A 17,547-nucleotide genomic window follows, 5' to 3' on the forward strand; every position below is an offset into this window, starting at 1 on the left:
ACAATATCAAAATAATTCATTTTGATGGAAAATCATTAAAATCGATCTTAGTGGATTTTTGGGATGTTTTCTGGATTTGTTTGAGCAAGAAAATGCATTTTTCAAAATTGTTTATGAAAAATGACAAATAAGGACAGTCCCACCGGACCCACACGGGACACCCAAATGTTCAATGGGTGTCCACATAGAGGCCTAGGGGGGTCCCACATCACCCCACATGGAGGATGACATGGCGATGACATCAACCCTCCAAGGGGAGATATGTTGGTGTAAGTGAATGGCATTGAATTTTGAAATTTTATGAAATAATGTGATTTTGGAAAAATGATTTTAGCTCATGTTTAAAGCTTAAAGCAAGGGATTTGTGCACGTGTAGAGGTTTCTAGAAGGGTTATAGGGTTTGTAATTACAAGCCTAACCCTAAGGATATATGGTATATGTACAATTAACCACCTAGCTTATATGGCATGATTTCATTAGCATATGCTTTTATAAAATATAGGGAACTTTTGAGATTTATTTTTGGCTGGATTTATCAAATTATCAAAAGGGTATACCCTCCATCTTGATTTTGGTTTAATTAAATGTAAAGAGCATTGGTATTTTAATAACAAGAAACTTTGGAGTGAATTAAAGAAGGATAAAGGTGTTTAAATCCATACCACACATCTTGATGGCATCATGGTGGATGGTGAGCTAGGATCAAACCTCTCTTTGTAGTCATTAGATGATGACATAGAGGGCAAGATTCATCAATCTAGAAGTACATCTACACTTAAGAGTTAGAAGCCTATAAATACCCCTTTGAGTCTTCATTTCTCATAGGAGTTCACATTCACTCTCTCTCTAAAGTGCTAAGCCATTCACTCTCTCTTCACTCATAGAGTGGTACACCCAAGCCACTTCTTTTCCTTTCGCTCTCTAGAAAGTTGCCTTAAAGTTAAGGTGAGAGAAAGCTACATTGGAGGTCTTTCACTACTCCATTAATGGTGATTCAAAGCTTAAATTCAAGTAATGATGATCTAGTCCTGAGGCCTTCAACAATTGAGTAAGATTTCACCATGTGCTTCGATTCTTATTGTTTTTTACATGTTGTAATCCTCAATTACAGCAAGTTATCTTCATCCTTTGATGGTTAGATCATTGATCCTTTGAATCTACTTTGATCCCTCTTGATCCCTATAGTTGAAGGCATCATCCATACATATATTGACCAAATTTTTCATGAGTTTTTCCTTATGATTTTTTGGAACAATTTTAACTGATATGTTTCTGAGATTTTCATAATCATATTGATCAATTAGATTTTCTTTTTTATTCCTTAAATTGTTGTTTTTACAAGAGAAGACTATGCCAAATTTGTGTGGCTTGATTTGTAAACTCAATTGAACCGGTTTTGTATTTTAAAAGCTCAGATTCTCCCATGATTTTCCCACTTGTTTTGATCTTTAAATCCCTACATATCCTTCCACATTTTAAGTCTATATCAGTAAATTCTTAGCTTCCCACTTATGAGATGATGAATTGTTTGAATTTTAAGATATGCCATCACATGTCACTCAATGGCACATAGCTAAGACCCAAAGCCGCAATCCAGGTACCCAAGAGCTCTGATCAGCTTCTCAAGGTCATGATGCATTACACACTTGAGCATATGTATGCTGTTGTGATGGAGATCATGTCATGTTCAATTTAATGGAGTTTATTGATGTATAATTTTGCCTTGTAATTTTGAGTGGTGCAGAATTTTCAAAAGCACCTTATACTTGTGGTTTGATGATCTCCTTGTGTAGCTTGTTTTATTCATGGACAAGTACCAAGTTGAGTTGTATCATCTTATTTTGGATGTATTTTAAAGTCAATCATACACTGTAGTCACAGTAACCTTGCTGCAATTTCATTTTACATGTTGGATTCCAAGTGTATTGTATAAATTTCAAGGTGTATTGTCTTGTTTTTGCCACTATTGTACTCCAAGTGCAAGAGACTTCGTTTCTATACACTATAGAGACAGGTAGCTAAATGCCCCTATAGAGACAAGTAGCTAAGTAGATTGAGGACAGCCTTTAAAGCAAAGTACAAGAGATGGGATGTTCAGCATGACAACAACCACCTCAAGGATGACATAGAGGTTTTGGTAGCATTAGATGTGTGCTTTGATGATGATGTCATTCCTATCTACCTGCTCCCATTTCATAGCCAAAACCAACAATTACCCGAAGTATTTTGAATCTAGCCAACGATGTTACAGTGAACACCAGCTCTGGAAGCCAACCACCAACCTCCAGCCAGACAAGGTTCATCTCATCATCAGCCATGCAATAAAGGCTCCTGACCGCTAGAGGGGCCAAAAGGAAAAGATAGCTTGATTTGGGGCTCGTGCTCCGGAGTTCATGCTCTCTCTCTCTCTCTCTCTCTCTCTCTCTCTCTCTCTCTTATTCTTTTGGACGGTGCTAAGTGCATAAGGTAAACACATTACTTTACTCCTGCAGCTTGTGCCTCAACATTTTTTTTTTCTTTTGTGGTTTTTCTCATTATCCAAATTGAGCTTAGTGAACATAACTAGTAATCCAAAATACAACGGATCTTTTGCTTTTTGTCAATTTTGCTATTTTAAATTTTTTATGTTTGTATTTTTATTTTTTTTTTGAGAATATGTGCTTGTTTGTATATTTATTGACCTAAGGAACTTTTAACATGTGACAATCTAAGAACTAAACCACCACCAATCTCATCAATATTTAACCAAAAAAAAAAAGCAAAGAGGATAAAAAATGATCACAGGAAAGAATCACACAACCATGACTGGAAATGTTTCAACTCCCTTACCTTAAGCCTTTGAAAGACAATTAAACACTTTGCCTCATCCCGAACATTAGTATATCCATCCATCATAGAGTGATATACATCAATTGGTGCATCAATGCCTTCTTCTTCCATTTCCTTTACCATGTCTTCTGCTCTCCCCATATTACCAGATTGGCTGCAGATAGCAAAATAGATAGATACATTTCAAATTTGCAAGGAAAAGATAATAAGAGCATAAATACATACATTAGATACAGAAGAAACTTAGTCACTTTCAAGTTTACTTAAAATTGTCAATAAGTTAACTATGAAAGAAATGAGAGGGAAATTATCATGTTAGCTCCCTCAAAATTCAGAATTTCAGTTTAAACCTTGTAAGTTCCTTTGCTTCAAGCAGCAAACCTCTTTCAGTTAAGATTTTAAGGACCCCATTCCGTACATCCCATCCCCTTTTCTCCTGTTTTTGTTGCCAAATATACCCTTGAAAACATATTTCCCTTCAAATCCAAAACTCTCTCTCTCTCTCTCTCTCTCACACACACACACACACACCCACTCACACTCAGCCACTCACTCTCTCAATTCCCTACTCTCCTCTCTCTAAAACCTGTTCAAATCGCTCTCTCGTGAAAGATAAGTGTGTTTTCCAGTTTGTAGAGAACAACGATTATCCTAATATACTATTTGTAAACTAAAGATGAAGGGGTTTTGGGCTTTAGAAGGATGGAGGAATAGGGTATTCCCAGGCCAGTATGAACAAATTTGCTTGGAACCTACCCAAAGAAACATCGGGGTTGATCCTATTAATAATAGGAATTTGAGGCACGAGATTCCCGTGGTCCGTGACAACAAAAAGGATTGTTCTATGGCATGGTGCAAAATATGTCTCCGCTGGTTTTGAATAATTCTCGATGTTTAGTGAGTATGGCAAGTCTATTCTTTTTTGGGCAGGTTAATTGGTCAAAGGAACCATCTCAAGTTGTTACTTTTGCAGGTGCATCTATTGCAGACTTCAATTTGGGCAACATATGTTGGGGTTATGCCGCCATTTAAAGGCCTTATAAAAGCATATAAAACTATGACTACAGGGATATGCTAACTCCAATAGGGACCAAGATTACAGCCCAAAGGGACCAGAGGAGGCATTTATTGCCGTAAATCACCTAGGTTTCGACTAGCTAGGCAAAGGTTGATGTCTAAACCCGATAGCCCTAGGCATAAGGTGCAACCAATAAGCGTTTCGTTTTGGGTTCATCCCTTGATGAGGTCGGAAAGATGCCCAGTGTAGTTGGCCAGGAGACTGTGTGACCCCTCTATGTGGTGGCTGGCCTTAGAGGACAAGGACCAAAATCCTCATCATTACCATCACACAACATGTACACTAGATAGTTGTCCGGGAAGCAATGGATTCGGGGCATGTCATGCACATATATAGAAGAAAATGTCTCCCTGCAACACTGACTTGTGTTGAAAGGTCCTAAGATGTAGTGTACAGAATGGGACATGCACTTGTCTTTAGGGAACAACCTAAAATCCATGAACTAGGATCGTGTTCTTTTAATTTATTGGTTGACTTTTATGGACCAGTCATGAAGCCCTGCAATGGAATGTGGGTCATGGGTTCCATTGGATCAGTTTGAGAAGATGTCAGCAGTGCACAGTTGTTAGAAAAGATGGAGTGCCTCAATAGATATATTATACTTGATCCTATGGATCCAATTCCCATCAAATTTTATTTAATTATGTATTAAGTAATTTTTGAAACATTAAAAATGAATTTTTAAAATGCTATGTAAAATTTATTTTATAAGGAATTTTTAGAGAGCTTGAATTGAATTTTCAAAATTTTATAAATACAGAGGCATTTAAAAATACTTATTGGGTTTCAAAAATTCTTTTATGAATTTTAAAAATCATCGAAGAGTATAGGGGTCCATTTGGGATGGGTGTCAGCCAAGTGGGACCCACCTAGATGCAGACATGGGGCCCACAAGGGCCACACATGGGTGACACACTCCACCTCCTCTTTCTTCTCTCTCTCTCTCTCCCCACCCCCCCCCTCTCTCTCTCCCCACCCCCCCTCTCTCTCTCTCACCCCACCTCTCTCCCTCTCACATCTTGGTCTTAATTCTTTGACCAAGTTAGTTGATTGAAATCAAATATTGGAAATGATATGACACTTCATTTCCTATCTATAAAATATTTGATGGGAATGGGTTTAGGAAATTGAGGGATAATGGTTCTAGTACCTTCCCTTCAATCATGATTGCTAATCTAGGGATTGGGTGGCCAAGACCTCTTCACCCATAAGTCTCCTAAGGTCAATGATCAAGATTAAGTATCACTAAGATGGCAAACCTTAGGTCCCAAAAACACTAGCCTTCTATTACGAATAGTCTTTATATGTAGAGACAGAGATCTCTCCACGACTTCTCTCTCTCTCTCTCAAATCTAATCTCTCTCTCTAAGATTAGGGTTAGAACGGGGTGCCACGCCCCATGTAAAAAAAGAGAGGTGGCGTCCCCCATATAGTGAGAAAACCCTAGAGAAAGAAAGGAGGTCCCCATCCCTTTTGGTATTGTGCTCTCATAGTTAGGGCTTGCCCAGGCTTCCCACATTGTGAAACAAGGTTGAGGATCTCGATCGCGTGTGTCATCAATGAAGAAGACCCAGAGTGGGGTGTATCGAGTACTTAGGGGTAACCCTAGGCAAAGGTAATTTAGAATTCTAATGGTTCCATGTTTCTTGATTCAATCATGTGTATTGTTTTAATGTAGGAATTGCAATGGCATGCAAGTGAACATCGTAGATTGTACGAGGGTTTATTTTTGTAAATTAAAGTTGTATTCTTGGATGCCTTTAAGTGTTCTAGTCGGTATGTATAAAAGACAGTGCGAAAAATTTTAACTGTATATACTTGACTATATCATATTGTCTACGTTTCAACATATTGATGGTGTAGCCCAAGAATGGCAAATATCAAACTTGGGCTCTCATGTGATCATTAATATGGTTATCTGAATGGCCATAGTCTGACAGCCATCACGCCCATTACCAGACATACTTAAATGGGAAGCTAAAAATTCTGGGAATTTTTTCCCTTCAAATCAGATTGGCCTTGGCCTTTCATTCGTGTCCGGAGCCAGTGGCTAATAAGACTAGGGCAAAGTTTATTCGGCTTTCTTTTGGTCCTAACTATGGTTTCAATTTTTTGTGCCAGGTCATGCATGGGTGACTTCCAGTGGAATGTGAGGTGAAAAGAAAACAGGCCTCCTATTTCCTCTCCTTGGGACCTATGCTCAATGTGGCTCACAGAAAATGGTCCAACATTGGATTGTAATCTTGCTAAGAGAGTTATGAACTCTGTCACCAGGAAACTACAACTTCAACCAGCAAGCCATGTATTGCAATATCTATCATTTAGTGGAACTCAATACCACCAAAGCGTTACTCAACAAGGTTTTCTTTATTGTTTCCTTCTTATTTTCCATATGGGAGATTAGAAAGGAAGAAATGGACGTGTCTCAATAACCACTTTCCATAGCCTAGGCCATCAACAAAATTTATCAATAGATAACAGAGGTCTGTCATAATCCCAACAAAGGGTGAGTTGTTTTTTGCGGATTTGTTGATCATTTCTTCATTGGGAAAGGACCCTGGACCTTCCAAAGACCCAGATCTAGAACAATGGTAAGGACAACCCGCTAATCTTAAGCAGAGAGAGAAAGAGAGAGAGAGAGAGAGAGAGAGATGGAGAGATTCAGGCTTTATCAAAAGTCCTGGAGATTCAGGCTTTATCAAAAGTTCTGGCTTTGTGTACTTTAGTGAGATCCAAGCAACTTGAGAACAAACTAATCTCCTAGAGAAAGATCTGATAGGTTTCATAGAAATAAGAGAGAAGGGGATGCTTTTAGTGAGAGAGAGAGAGAGAGCTGCTGAGAGGTATTTGGACTTGAGTGGAAGTAGGATATTCACAATGGAGTATTTGGGTAGAAAAGATGAGTAAAGGGGATGTGGTGTACAAAGGGGGTTCCTTGATAGCTTAACTCGTATAGGTATGCTGCTTGAAAGAAAAGAAACTGCAAAGTATATAATGAAATCCCCACTTTTATTTTGTTTTTGATTGGGTTGCCCGGGGGGGGGGTTGTCTCGGCTAGTATAATACTTTACCTAAATTATCATCATTATCATAGCCTTTTCCCTACTACTTGAGGTCGACTACACGAATCCTAGCCCGCTGCTCTTTAAGGGTCAACCTTTAGTGAGGCCATAAGTCCCTATATCTTTTCTCACTACTTCCAACCACATGCTTTTGGGCCTACCCCTTGCCTTTTTTTAGCCTTCCACTTGAACCAACTTGCACCTCCTAATAGGTGTTGTATAAGGTCAGCGCTACCTATGGTCAGCCCACATAAGTCTACTTTCTCTCATCTTATTGCATATTGGAGCCACACCTAAATTGTCCTCAATGTATTCATTTCGAATTCAATCATTTCTTGTCTTACCACTTATCCATCTTACCATCATCATCTCAGTTACATTCATCTTATGCGTATGTTGTTCTTGATTGCTCAACATTCCACCCTGTAAAGCAAAGCTGGTCTTCAAGCTGTCCTATAGAACTTCCCCTTCAGCTTCATTGGTCTGTGGTGATCACATAAAACTCTAGTTGCACATCTCCACTTCGTCCACCTAGCTCTAATTTTGTGTGCAACACTATCATTAATCTATTTATTTTTCTGGATTATCGACTAAGATATCAAAAGTGTGCTCTTTTTTATATTTCTAGGTTGTCAATCTTAACTACTTCCTCGACTCTACTCCTATTATTAATAAATTTGCATTTTATATACTCTGTCTTAGTCCGGCTGATTTGAAAACCTTTAGATTCTAGAGCATCCCTCCAAAACTCTAACTTTGTGTTGATGCCGCTTCGGATCTTATTGATCAAAAATATGTCATCCGTGAACAACATATACCACAGTAACTCATCTAGTAGGTGCCCAGTTAAGTCCTGCATAACTAAGACAAACGTATGGGCTCAACACTGAACCTGATGTGAACTATTGTCACTGAAAACTCACTCATCTTTCCACTAGTTGTTCGCACACTAGTTAGCGCTCCCTCGTACTTATCCCTCACCAAGTCGATATAGTATCTGAAGACTCTTTTTTTTTTTAATACCCACCAAATTAAATCTCGAGGTACTCTATCATAAGCTTTTTCTAGATCAATAAAGATCATACGGAAGTCTTTTCCCTTCAAATTAACATGATATATTAATATAGCACCAGTCTCTGAAATGGAATTATGTTTGATATTCCCTTCAAATTTTCTGATGATGCTTACTTGTAGTCCAATTATATTTCTCTCTCCTTTTACAACTACCATCAGCAGTTCCTCTGTCACATATTGGACTATTGTTTTTCTTTCACACTACTAAATCATGGTGGATTATGCAATTCAACAAAAAAGTAGCTGATTCGAATGTTGTTGCAATTGAAAATGTTCTTCATAGCTCTTTCATGGTAATATGATGTGCATTTGGACATGGTAAACTGCTTCTGTAGGAATCAGATTGCTTGGAGGAGCCTGAGATGCTAAGTTGGTCCTATAGAAGGTTTAAGGATAAACTAACAGAAGTCTACACAGTTATTGTGTAAAAATATTCCTGCTTGCAGTTTCTGGAATCGTTCTTGTGGGCCCCCTATGAGTTTTACTTTTAATCATTTCTCAATAATCAAGTTACAGAAGTTCTACCCCTTGGCCGAAGATAGGTGATTAAGAATAACAACAATGTTCTCAAATAAAACAGCCAGAGACATTACTTAATTAGAACAGATCTATGGACTTCATGTAATAATAAAAAAAACTCCAAGGACAGGCATGCTTATGCAGGAACAATATGGGTGATCTCTTAGAAGCCTTCATTTGTAATCAAAAAAACACCAAGGACAGGCATGCTTATGCAGGAACAATATGGGTGATCTCTTAGAAGCCTTCGTGGAGCAACAATGCTTACAAATATGAAAGCCAAAGAGAAAGCAATCGAAGACTCCATTACTTACCAAAATAAATAAAAATAAAGGATATTTGTATCCTGTATATCTTCATGAGTAACTCACCAGTGAGCATAGATGATATTACAATAGACAATAGCATTCAAGGATGTATGTGTTCTCTTTGCCTCTTCGAACCATTTTTCTGCATCACTTCCAAACAAAGACAATAGTATATTAAAAGGAATGCATCATTGAGGAGATGGAACAGCAACAACATAAACAACGTTAAAGACAAGATCCATATGAACATATGATAATGGCCTCAAACGATCCTAAACGCAAAAATAAAATAACTGAAAAATTCAAATTATAGTTGTCGAGAGCAGAAGCGGATGCGGGAGCAAGAACTCAGATTGACCCATAGGTAAAGCTCCCTACCTATGGAGCACCAAGGAGTGTTGTACAGGAATCAGGCTTGGAAGCGGCTTGATATTTGTATTATATGTGTGTATTGCTTAGGGAACACTATCCTAAACGCAAAAATAAAATAACTCAAAAATTCAAACTATAGTTGTAGAGAGCAGAAGCGAATGTGGGAGCAAGAGCTCAGATTGACCCATAGGTAAAGCTCCCTACCTATGGAGCACCAAGGAGTGTTGTACAGGAATCAGGCTTGGAAGCGGCTTGATATTTGTATTATGTATGTGTATTGCTTAGGGAACACTATGTTGCGCGCGCGCACACACACACACACACACACACACAAGTGATTTAAAAAATTTAGAAAAGCATAATCTGCTTTTTAGAATTACCTACATATGGCAAATGAGCACTCAGTAGCCTAAAAAGTCTCATAAAAAATAATGAAAAAATGAGATTCGAGGGCCATGATAAGAGTTGAACCTAAGAATCACCAAAGTCCCTAAACAGACGAGACAAGGCAATTCACTATAGTGAGACCCACCGGTTCAGAACCTTGGCAATTCCCCTCTTTGGGATTATCTGGGACCAAGGAGGCCCCACACGTCAAAGCCAACTAGGGCAATTTCGAGTCAGTTTTTCAGTTCTCAACCACTTAGGGCAAACCACAACCATGAGAAAGGAAAACAAAAATTGTCTACAAGGGGTTGTTAACTAGAAAATAACAAAAAGCATAAAAAATATAGCACAAAATCTAAGGCTTCTGGTTCAAAATTCCACAACTTCTAAAACTTCCACTCGGAAAGAGATCCCTTCAAACCATGATCAGACCCCATTTCCAGCAGGTCACCATTCCCTTCCAAAGCAATCAAGAACCTTTTTAGTCAAGGATCGAGATCCTTATAAAATAGGGATCGAGCACCCGTGATGGGAGGAGCAAGCTCCACTCAGGCTCCAGCCCCGGGATCGCCGGAGGGAGATTTTGATGGGGATTATTACCCTACAAACCAAGCTCCCTGCATCTATGGTTCAAACATTTCAAGTGGATGCCACAAAGAAATCTCGACAAGATCTCCATATGAGATGAACTATTCCACTACGACTTCCATCAGGAGATGTAGCAATAGGCATATTACTTACAGCAAAACAAGTAAAAAATAAGAAGCTTCCTTCTTTCTTATCATTGGATTATGAACATATTTTCTGGATACAATACCACTACAGGGCAAGGAAAGATATCTACGACAATTCGGAATTCTACCCAGTCAATTCCACTTGATCCCTCTTTCATGGCCCCATATATTTTCTTTCCGGCTAAGGAATGGGAATCTTTCTCCTATGACATAAATCAAATGTTTCATTTCATCAGGGAAGAGCCATCTTTTATTCAACAATGTCTTTGCCATTTAATGCAATAGTGTTTAGTTCCATAGGAACTAATATTATAAATACTCCTAATTCTCGGATGGCATAGTACAACGGAAAGATCCATTAGATAATGCACTATTGGTGCTAAGCTATCTCTGGCAATGAATCAACTGCACAATTGCATGTGGATATATGAAATGTAAAAGCACTACAACTAGTTCACGATGAAATTTGAGGGGGCATGTTTTAGATTGTTAGCACGCATTTATGGAATGGAAAATATTGAATTGCAATTATACTATTATATAAGATGAAATGCGAAGACCAATCTAAACATCAAATGGAAGGAATATCTCAATAAATTCACAAAAGACTATGGGTTTTAACTGATTCCAACTTTGACTTTGTCACTAGTTATGTTTCTTGATAATGCGAAATAAATTGGATATCAACAACCCATTGATGGAAAGTCAAATTTTTAAAAGAGAGTCATTGCTTTTCTGGAACAAGATTCAAGAATAAAGCTTTGAAATTATCTGACCAATTCAAAATCCTTCACAAGGAACGGATTATAATTTAACAAAAAGATATGCAACTCATGGGTTGAATATGGACAAGAGAACAAGAGATTCATTGAAGTAAGACCAACTCTACATGAAAAGATTCAAACAATGACTTAAAATTTTCAACTTATAAAAAAAAGTGTTTTAAAATGTGAGATGTGGACCTGATGTTGTCAGGGTTACGATGCGGCTCAATGCAGGCATGTCACCTCTAATGAGGGGAATAAATTTAAAATATTTTTAAAAATCACGAAAAATATAAAAATACTTGGAGAAAACATAAATGAGATTTATGTGATACTGATAGTAGGTTCTTTAGTTTATTCAATATCTATAATAAATTAGTGGTATGAGACTCTAAGTCCCCTGATAGCCTGCTAAAGAGTAATAGGGTTTGTTGTTCTAATTTCTAATGATGAATAGTTAAATGTATAACAGAATTAACATGTAAAAAACAAACCAATCCATTTCATCGCACAAAAAATATCCAAAGTTTCAAACTTTAAACTTCAAACACCAAAGAGGCAAAGACTAAACGATTATGAGATATAAAAGAAAAAGACAATAGGCTGTCGACTCTAAATCAGATAAATCATCAAATACTTGAATTTCTTCTATCCATTTTCTTCTTCTATTTTTCCTTTATTGGCTATCTTTGTATGCCCTAATTTCTCCTCCAATCTCCTCAGTCGCTTGTGGGCATGCGTAACATTCCCCGTTATACTGGCTTAATCACCTTAAAACTATGTCAAATGGTTTTAGTGTGCTTTTTTGACTTTGTTCCCCTTTTGGAGAGGTATATAACCCCAAAATCCTTCCATCCCTTTTCAAGGGGGGAAAAGTAAATTTTACCCCTGCTCGTGCGCTTATTTTCTGCCCACGAGCACAGAGTGCATATATGGGTGCATCGCTCGTGATGCAATGAGGGCAAAGCAGTCACATAAGCAGGTGATGCGCCACGTGCTCCAGGCTGCATAACGTATTGTGCAACCCCAAAATGCGTTATACAGCCGCATTTAAAACTATATCAAAAAAGCTCATTAATGTTGAAGCCCCTCCAGACAAATCCCCCCAGGCTACTTCAATACTAAAAGGGCAATGATATAAGGGCAAGATCCGTGCAATATAAGCACAATTTGTCATGGGATTGCATTGAAAGTTGAGGGAAAATGTATAGATCCTACTCACTCAGCATTGCCAATACTGGCAAAGCCTGCAATGAGAATACTGTACGTTGCCAAACTCATTTCAAGGCCTTCTGCTTTCATTTCCTCAACACAAAAAATGGCTCCTCGCATATCTTTAGCAACTGCATAAGCATGAACAAGGCTGCATAGCAAATAAACTTTGATAAGAAAACAAAAGCAAGCAAATAAAAGAAAAACACAAAAGAAATGAGTTCAACACCTATCAACTAAAAAGATTCCTGAATCTCAAAAGCAAGCTGAAATCCAGATATATTATTAAATTCTGCATCCTGCAAACTAAAAATGAAACATAAACCACCAACATCAATGCTGCATAAATGTATCTGAAGTCCATCTTTATCTCGCTTATTCTTTTGGAAAACTAAAATCTATACATATGACAGATCATGCATACTTCACCGGAAGAAGAAGAACAAGGAGCAACACAAAGTAAATGTCCGAAATACAAGACACAACCAGCAAGTAAATCATCTAGCCCCATTGCATGATTGAGGCTGACAAAGTTAACATGCACAGTTCAATGCGCAAGACCCTCATGGCATGGTTAGATCAACTGAGAAGTAAAAGAACGGAAATTAACAAACATTTCCATTGTCAGAACAAATTTGAAAAAACGTCTCTAACATATGATGCTCCATATCTATGAGACAGTTCAACTACAACAATTAACAATTCTTTTTTGAATGGAAATTACTTTCTGTTTTCATCCTAAAAATTCCGATCCAGAAATATAACTTCAACTTCTATGCAAGCAAACGCATTTGTCAATGTAGACTCACAATGCCTTTATCTCTAGGTAGCTAAATCATGTTTCTTTTTTACTTAGGACACTGTCACTTACATATGCTTGCATTTGGAATAAAGTCATATCTTCTCTCACAAGATGTTTCCCACCCCTAAAATTTATTAATTTAACAAGATAACATTTGTTTCTCCACTACATCCTCTTTTTACGAGCTAAAGAAGTAGCCGCAGGATGGGAATAGAGATGGAAAAAGATACGAGCAAAGTTCATTTTGTAGAAGAACGCAACAAAAAATCCAAAAAGAACTTTATTGAAATGTGAAAGAAAGAGAGCAGTTTCTTTTCAACAAAATCAGGTTGAAAAATGCTCTTATTCCAATAGCTCAATTTGCATCTTGAAACCCCCATACCCATTTGGGTTTGCAGGAAGAACGTAGGTAAGAAAAATGTTAACCAATACAGTCAAAGTTTCTTAAATAAAAACAACTCCAAGCACATAATTTTCATGAATTCAATGGGTTTAACCAGTTCAGGCTAGACCATCTAGGCTTGACAGGTCCAGCACTTCCAATCACCAAAGATTACATAATAAAATTCAGTACAAATTGCAGTTAGTGTACCTACAACACTGGAATTATAAGGCCGTAGTAGAGAGAAATTAACACAAGTTAAGAATTTGGCCCATCCTACATTGCAGTCATTCACTAAGCTGATAAGAACTTGAGCTAACCAAACAGGAACCACACCAAAAGAAGATTAATCTTACTTGGTATAAACATATGAGCTTGGCTCTATTCCTCTAGCTCTCATGCTCTCAAAGGTTGCACGAGCATGATGTTTGTCACCCCTCTTCGCATAATAGTTAACCATTAAGCCAAACTCTCTTCTAGAAGGCTGCGATAATAAAAACTCTACTTAGCCAGTAAAACAAAAAAGAAAAGAAAGAAAAGTTTCTATGGCGATAAGGCAAGTCTGAAAAAATTGACGGTAAAAGCCAAGTCTCAATTTTCAAAGAAAAAAATAACTTAAAATTAACAATTTGAGAAAAAATTTGAGAACAAAAAGTTGTGTGAAAACTTAGACGAAGAAAAATACTTTCTCAATAAAACTCTCATCTCAAGGAATAATCAGTTTAAAACTAAACTATCACCACAAGAACTAGCAAAACCCAGACCCAAAAAAAAAAAAGTCAATCTCGAACCCATTAGAAGACCAAGTATTTCAACAAGTATCATTCGAACTTTCGATTTTCTAGACTTGGAATGTAACAACTCAAAAATCAAGATATTAATTGTGGTTTTCTAACTTCTAGACCGATAAGCATCTTTGGTATGTAACCTAGATTCTAGAATGATCACAATCAACTAGGATTCCAATTACTGAGCAAACCCATTCATAGAAACCATACCTTTTTTATCCTTTGAAAGGATGAGACAACTGCTTGCCAATTCTCAGGCTCCGTATCAAGAATCCTTCTAAAATCCTTCAAAAGCATTTCTCTCTCTTCGTGCCACTTCGATCTGTACTCTTTACCATCAGAACCCAAAACCCATCTCAGCCTTTCATCACTTTTGGCCTTATTTCTCCTCCCATCATCTAATCTCACCGTCAAAACCCTGCCATGAAACTCAACTCCATCAAATTCCACAGCTTTTGTTGCTGCATTGGAAGCAGTGGGTCCTCCATAGATAACAAAGCAATAACCCATATTCCTCTCTGAATCTTCATGCCCCTTTATCAAAATCACATTCTTCACGGGCCCAAATTGCCTGAAAAACTCTGCAATTTCGTTCTTCTTTATCCAGAGAGGTAAATTACCCACAAAAATTTTGCCCTCTTCTCTAAACGAAGGCTCAATCACCATCGATTCTCCTTCTTTCTCCCTGTTTTCTTCTCTTATAGTTTCCTCTGCATCTTGTTCTATCCCTTTCTCTTGTTCTTCTATCTCTGGTTCCTGATACTTGAGCTTGCTACTAAGCCAGAGCTTGTTACTGAGCTTGTCTGAAGAGCTGGAAATGGAGCTAGGGTTTGCAAAATTACGCAGAGGATTAAGTTTAGTTTTAGGTTTAGGTGTAGAGTTAGGGCTGGGGTTTGGAGATGCGAGAAGAGATTGAGGGTTGGAGGCGAGTTTCGGAATTGGGGCACCAGGTCGCCGGATTTTTCCAGAAAGTAGCTGAGAAATGGGGGGATGGTCAGATTCCGGCGAGATTTGGGCCGTAAATTTTGACCGCAATTCCACATTTCGGCGCGCTTTACTGGTTTTCCCTGCAAGGGAGGGAGTTAATGAGGTGAAGAGAGACGTAGAATCCATGAAAGAGAGAGAGACCGGTTTTTGGTGGCTTGAATGAAGATAGAAGATAGGAAGGTCCATTTGTTTTTTTTAGCGGGAAGCGTCTTTACTGAAATAACTAAAATTACGACTCCACATTTTTGTTTTTTCCAAGCGCATTGAGCATTTCGATAATGTCCTTGAGATGTTTTCATATTTGGGAGAGAATTTCAATATTGCACTTTATTGTCGGGTTAAGCTATATGCGTGAGCCCGCTGACTCACCAAATGAATTTATTTGAAGTAATGTTTTTTTTTTATCATCTAAATCATGAATCTCTAAAATTTTAGATTAAAAATCTAGTTTTAAAGTAGGTTTAAGTGGGCCCACGTATGTACAACATTAGTCGGCTTACTCCATTACATCCTAATATCATTTGTATTTTGAAAGGGGCCGTCACATCGTATGTTGTACATAAAAGAGAATGATCATTGATCACATAAATACGTAAAAATTAAAGTGTATCTCTATTTTGATCTTTGTTCCAAGAACTTTTATAAATTGAGTGGTTTATAAAATTACAATTTATTTTTTGTTATATAATCACTAGAAATTTTAAATATGCATTAAACACTAATTTAGTAAATCATACAACAAATATGATACGAGTGATTTCTAGAGTTATTTGATTTATTTCCTGTTACATAATGTCATTACAAATTAACATATGTTGAACAACAAATATGACATGTCTAGAGGCCTAACATATTTTGCAAAGTATGTACCTAAGTATAAATATAATTTGAATAGTAATTTTTTACATTAAGACAATTTTTTAGCATTTTTTGACAACAGAGAAAACAATTATTATCACAGATAAATATTGCATTACATAGCAGTGAACATATGTTATTTGATATCATTAAATATAAAGTTTGGATTTTAGAGTTTCATTTTTATAAGTAGCATTAAATAAAAACGATAAAAAAAATATTTTGAGTAAAAAAATATAGATAAAAATAAATTTAGGAGTATTTTGATTTTTTATTTAAAATAGTTTGTAATTTAGTTCTCTCTATAAAAATAAACCTACAACAAAAAATAATTAATTATTTTATTTAAATAAAAATATAGAATTAATTTGTGGCGATTTGATGTGGCCGTGTAAATCTCGACTGTTGTGTATCCTTCCACTCATTTGTGGGCGGGATGCTTTTATATGAATGAAAAGGGTCAACAAGCTCTTTGTTGTAGTTTTTCTTCACAATCCATGTCTATTGTGCAGAAAAACAACCTATAACCACTAAGGGCATCCCTAGGTAAGGACACGTGTGCCCTTCTTTTTTTTTCTTTTTTTTTTTTTTATGTTAATAAGTACCACTCAAAACTCAGTAATTCATACTTGAGTCACTTCCTCTCATGCTTTTCTTTCAAGTTTCATTACAAAAGGATTTAATAACGTCACTTAAAATCGCAACTCTTTTATTTATTTATTTATTTTGATAAGTCAAAGGTGATAAATCAGTAAGGATTTAGACCCTTTAGACCCCTTATCTTTTGGTAAGAATGGAGTATCTCACCATAAAGCTCGACAAATACTACCTTTTGATAAAAATGGAGTATCTCACCGTAGGGCTTGACAATACTACCGCTAAGGCCTCAGGCCATTCTCTAAATATTTGCCGGACATATCATATTTGACTGGATAACTTCGCGGTTGGTGTTATTATTCGTGCAAAGGTTGTGGCTTCCTAGCAAGATTTGTTCACCACATTGCATTTGATTATTATTCGTGCAAAGGTTGTGCCTTCCTAACAAGATTTGTTCACCATATTGCATTTGATTATTATTCGTGCAAAGGTTGTGCCTTCCTAGCACGATTTGTTCACCATATTGCATTTGATCATTAACCAGTTAATCTCAGACAACCATGCGGCAAACATATTTGATCATTGATCTTATATAATTGACCTTAAATGTCTTAGCCTTTAGCATGGTAGACATCCCAATTTAGGTGTGGGAAGTCGAAGATATGTAAGTTAAGCCCAAAGCACCAAACAAGCTAACATATCCTATCTACAGTTTAAATTGAATTCAATGGTTTAAGGGATGATCCAATGAACATGTTTGTGCACTAATTCTTGATCTAAGTCACTTCTAATCT

General features: G+C 37.0%; 1 protein-coding gene across 6 annotated transcripts in view; it reads right to left on the reverse strand.

The window, feature by feature from the left end:
• Nucleotides 1-15,496, reverse strand: part of LOC18444497 (pentatricopeptide (PPR) repeat-containing protein) — a 39,396-nt gene extending 23,900 nt beyond the window's left edge. For 3 of the 6 annotated variants that reach the window (XM_088852468.1, XM_088852467.1, XM_088852469.1), the window contains exons 1-5: nt 14,522-15,482; nt 13,880-14,007; nt 12,350-12,490; nt 8,934-9,012; nt 2,830-2,983 (exon numbers count right to left, since the gene is read on the reverse strand). In XM_088852468.1, coding sequence (XP_088708594.1) covers nt 2,830-2,983; nt 8,934-9,012; nt 12,350-12,356 — 240 coding nt within the window. In that variant the 5' untranslated portion in view covers nt 12,357-12,490; nt 13,880-14,007; nt 14,522-15,482. Of the gene's footprint in view, nt 1-2,829; nt 2,984-8,933; nt 9,021-12,349; nt 12,491-13,879; nt 14,008-14,521 lie in introns of all 6 variants that reach the window. The other 3 variants (XM_020673710.2, XM_011628886.3, XM_020673711.2) reach the window with 3 other exon arrangements.
• Nucleotides 15,497-17,547: the final 2,051 nt, after the last annotated feature.

This window comes from Amborella trichopoda, chromosome 11 (genome assembly GCF_054954075.1).
Source record: "Amborella trichopoda isolate Santa Cruz 75 chromosome 11, AtrichopodaSantaCruz75HAP2 v2.0, whole genome shotgun sequence".
Classification (NCBI taxonomy): Eukaryota; Viridiplantae; Streptophyta; class Magnoliopsida; order Amborellales; family Amborellaceae; genus Amborella; species Amborella trichopoda.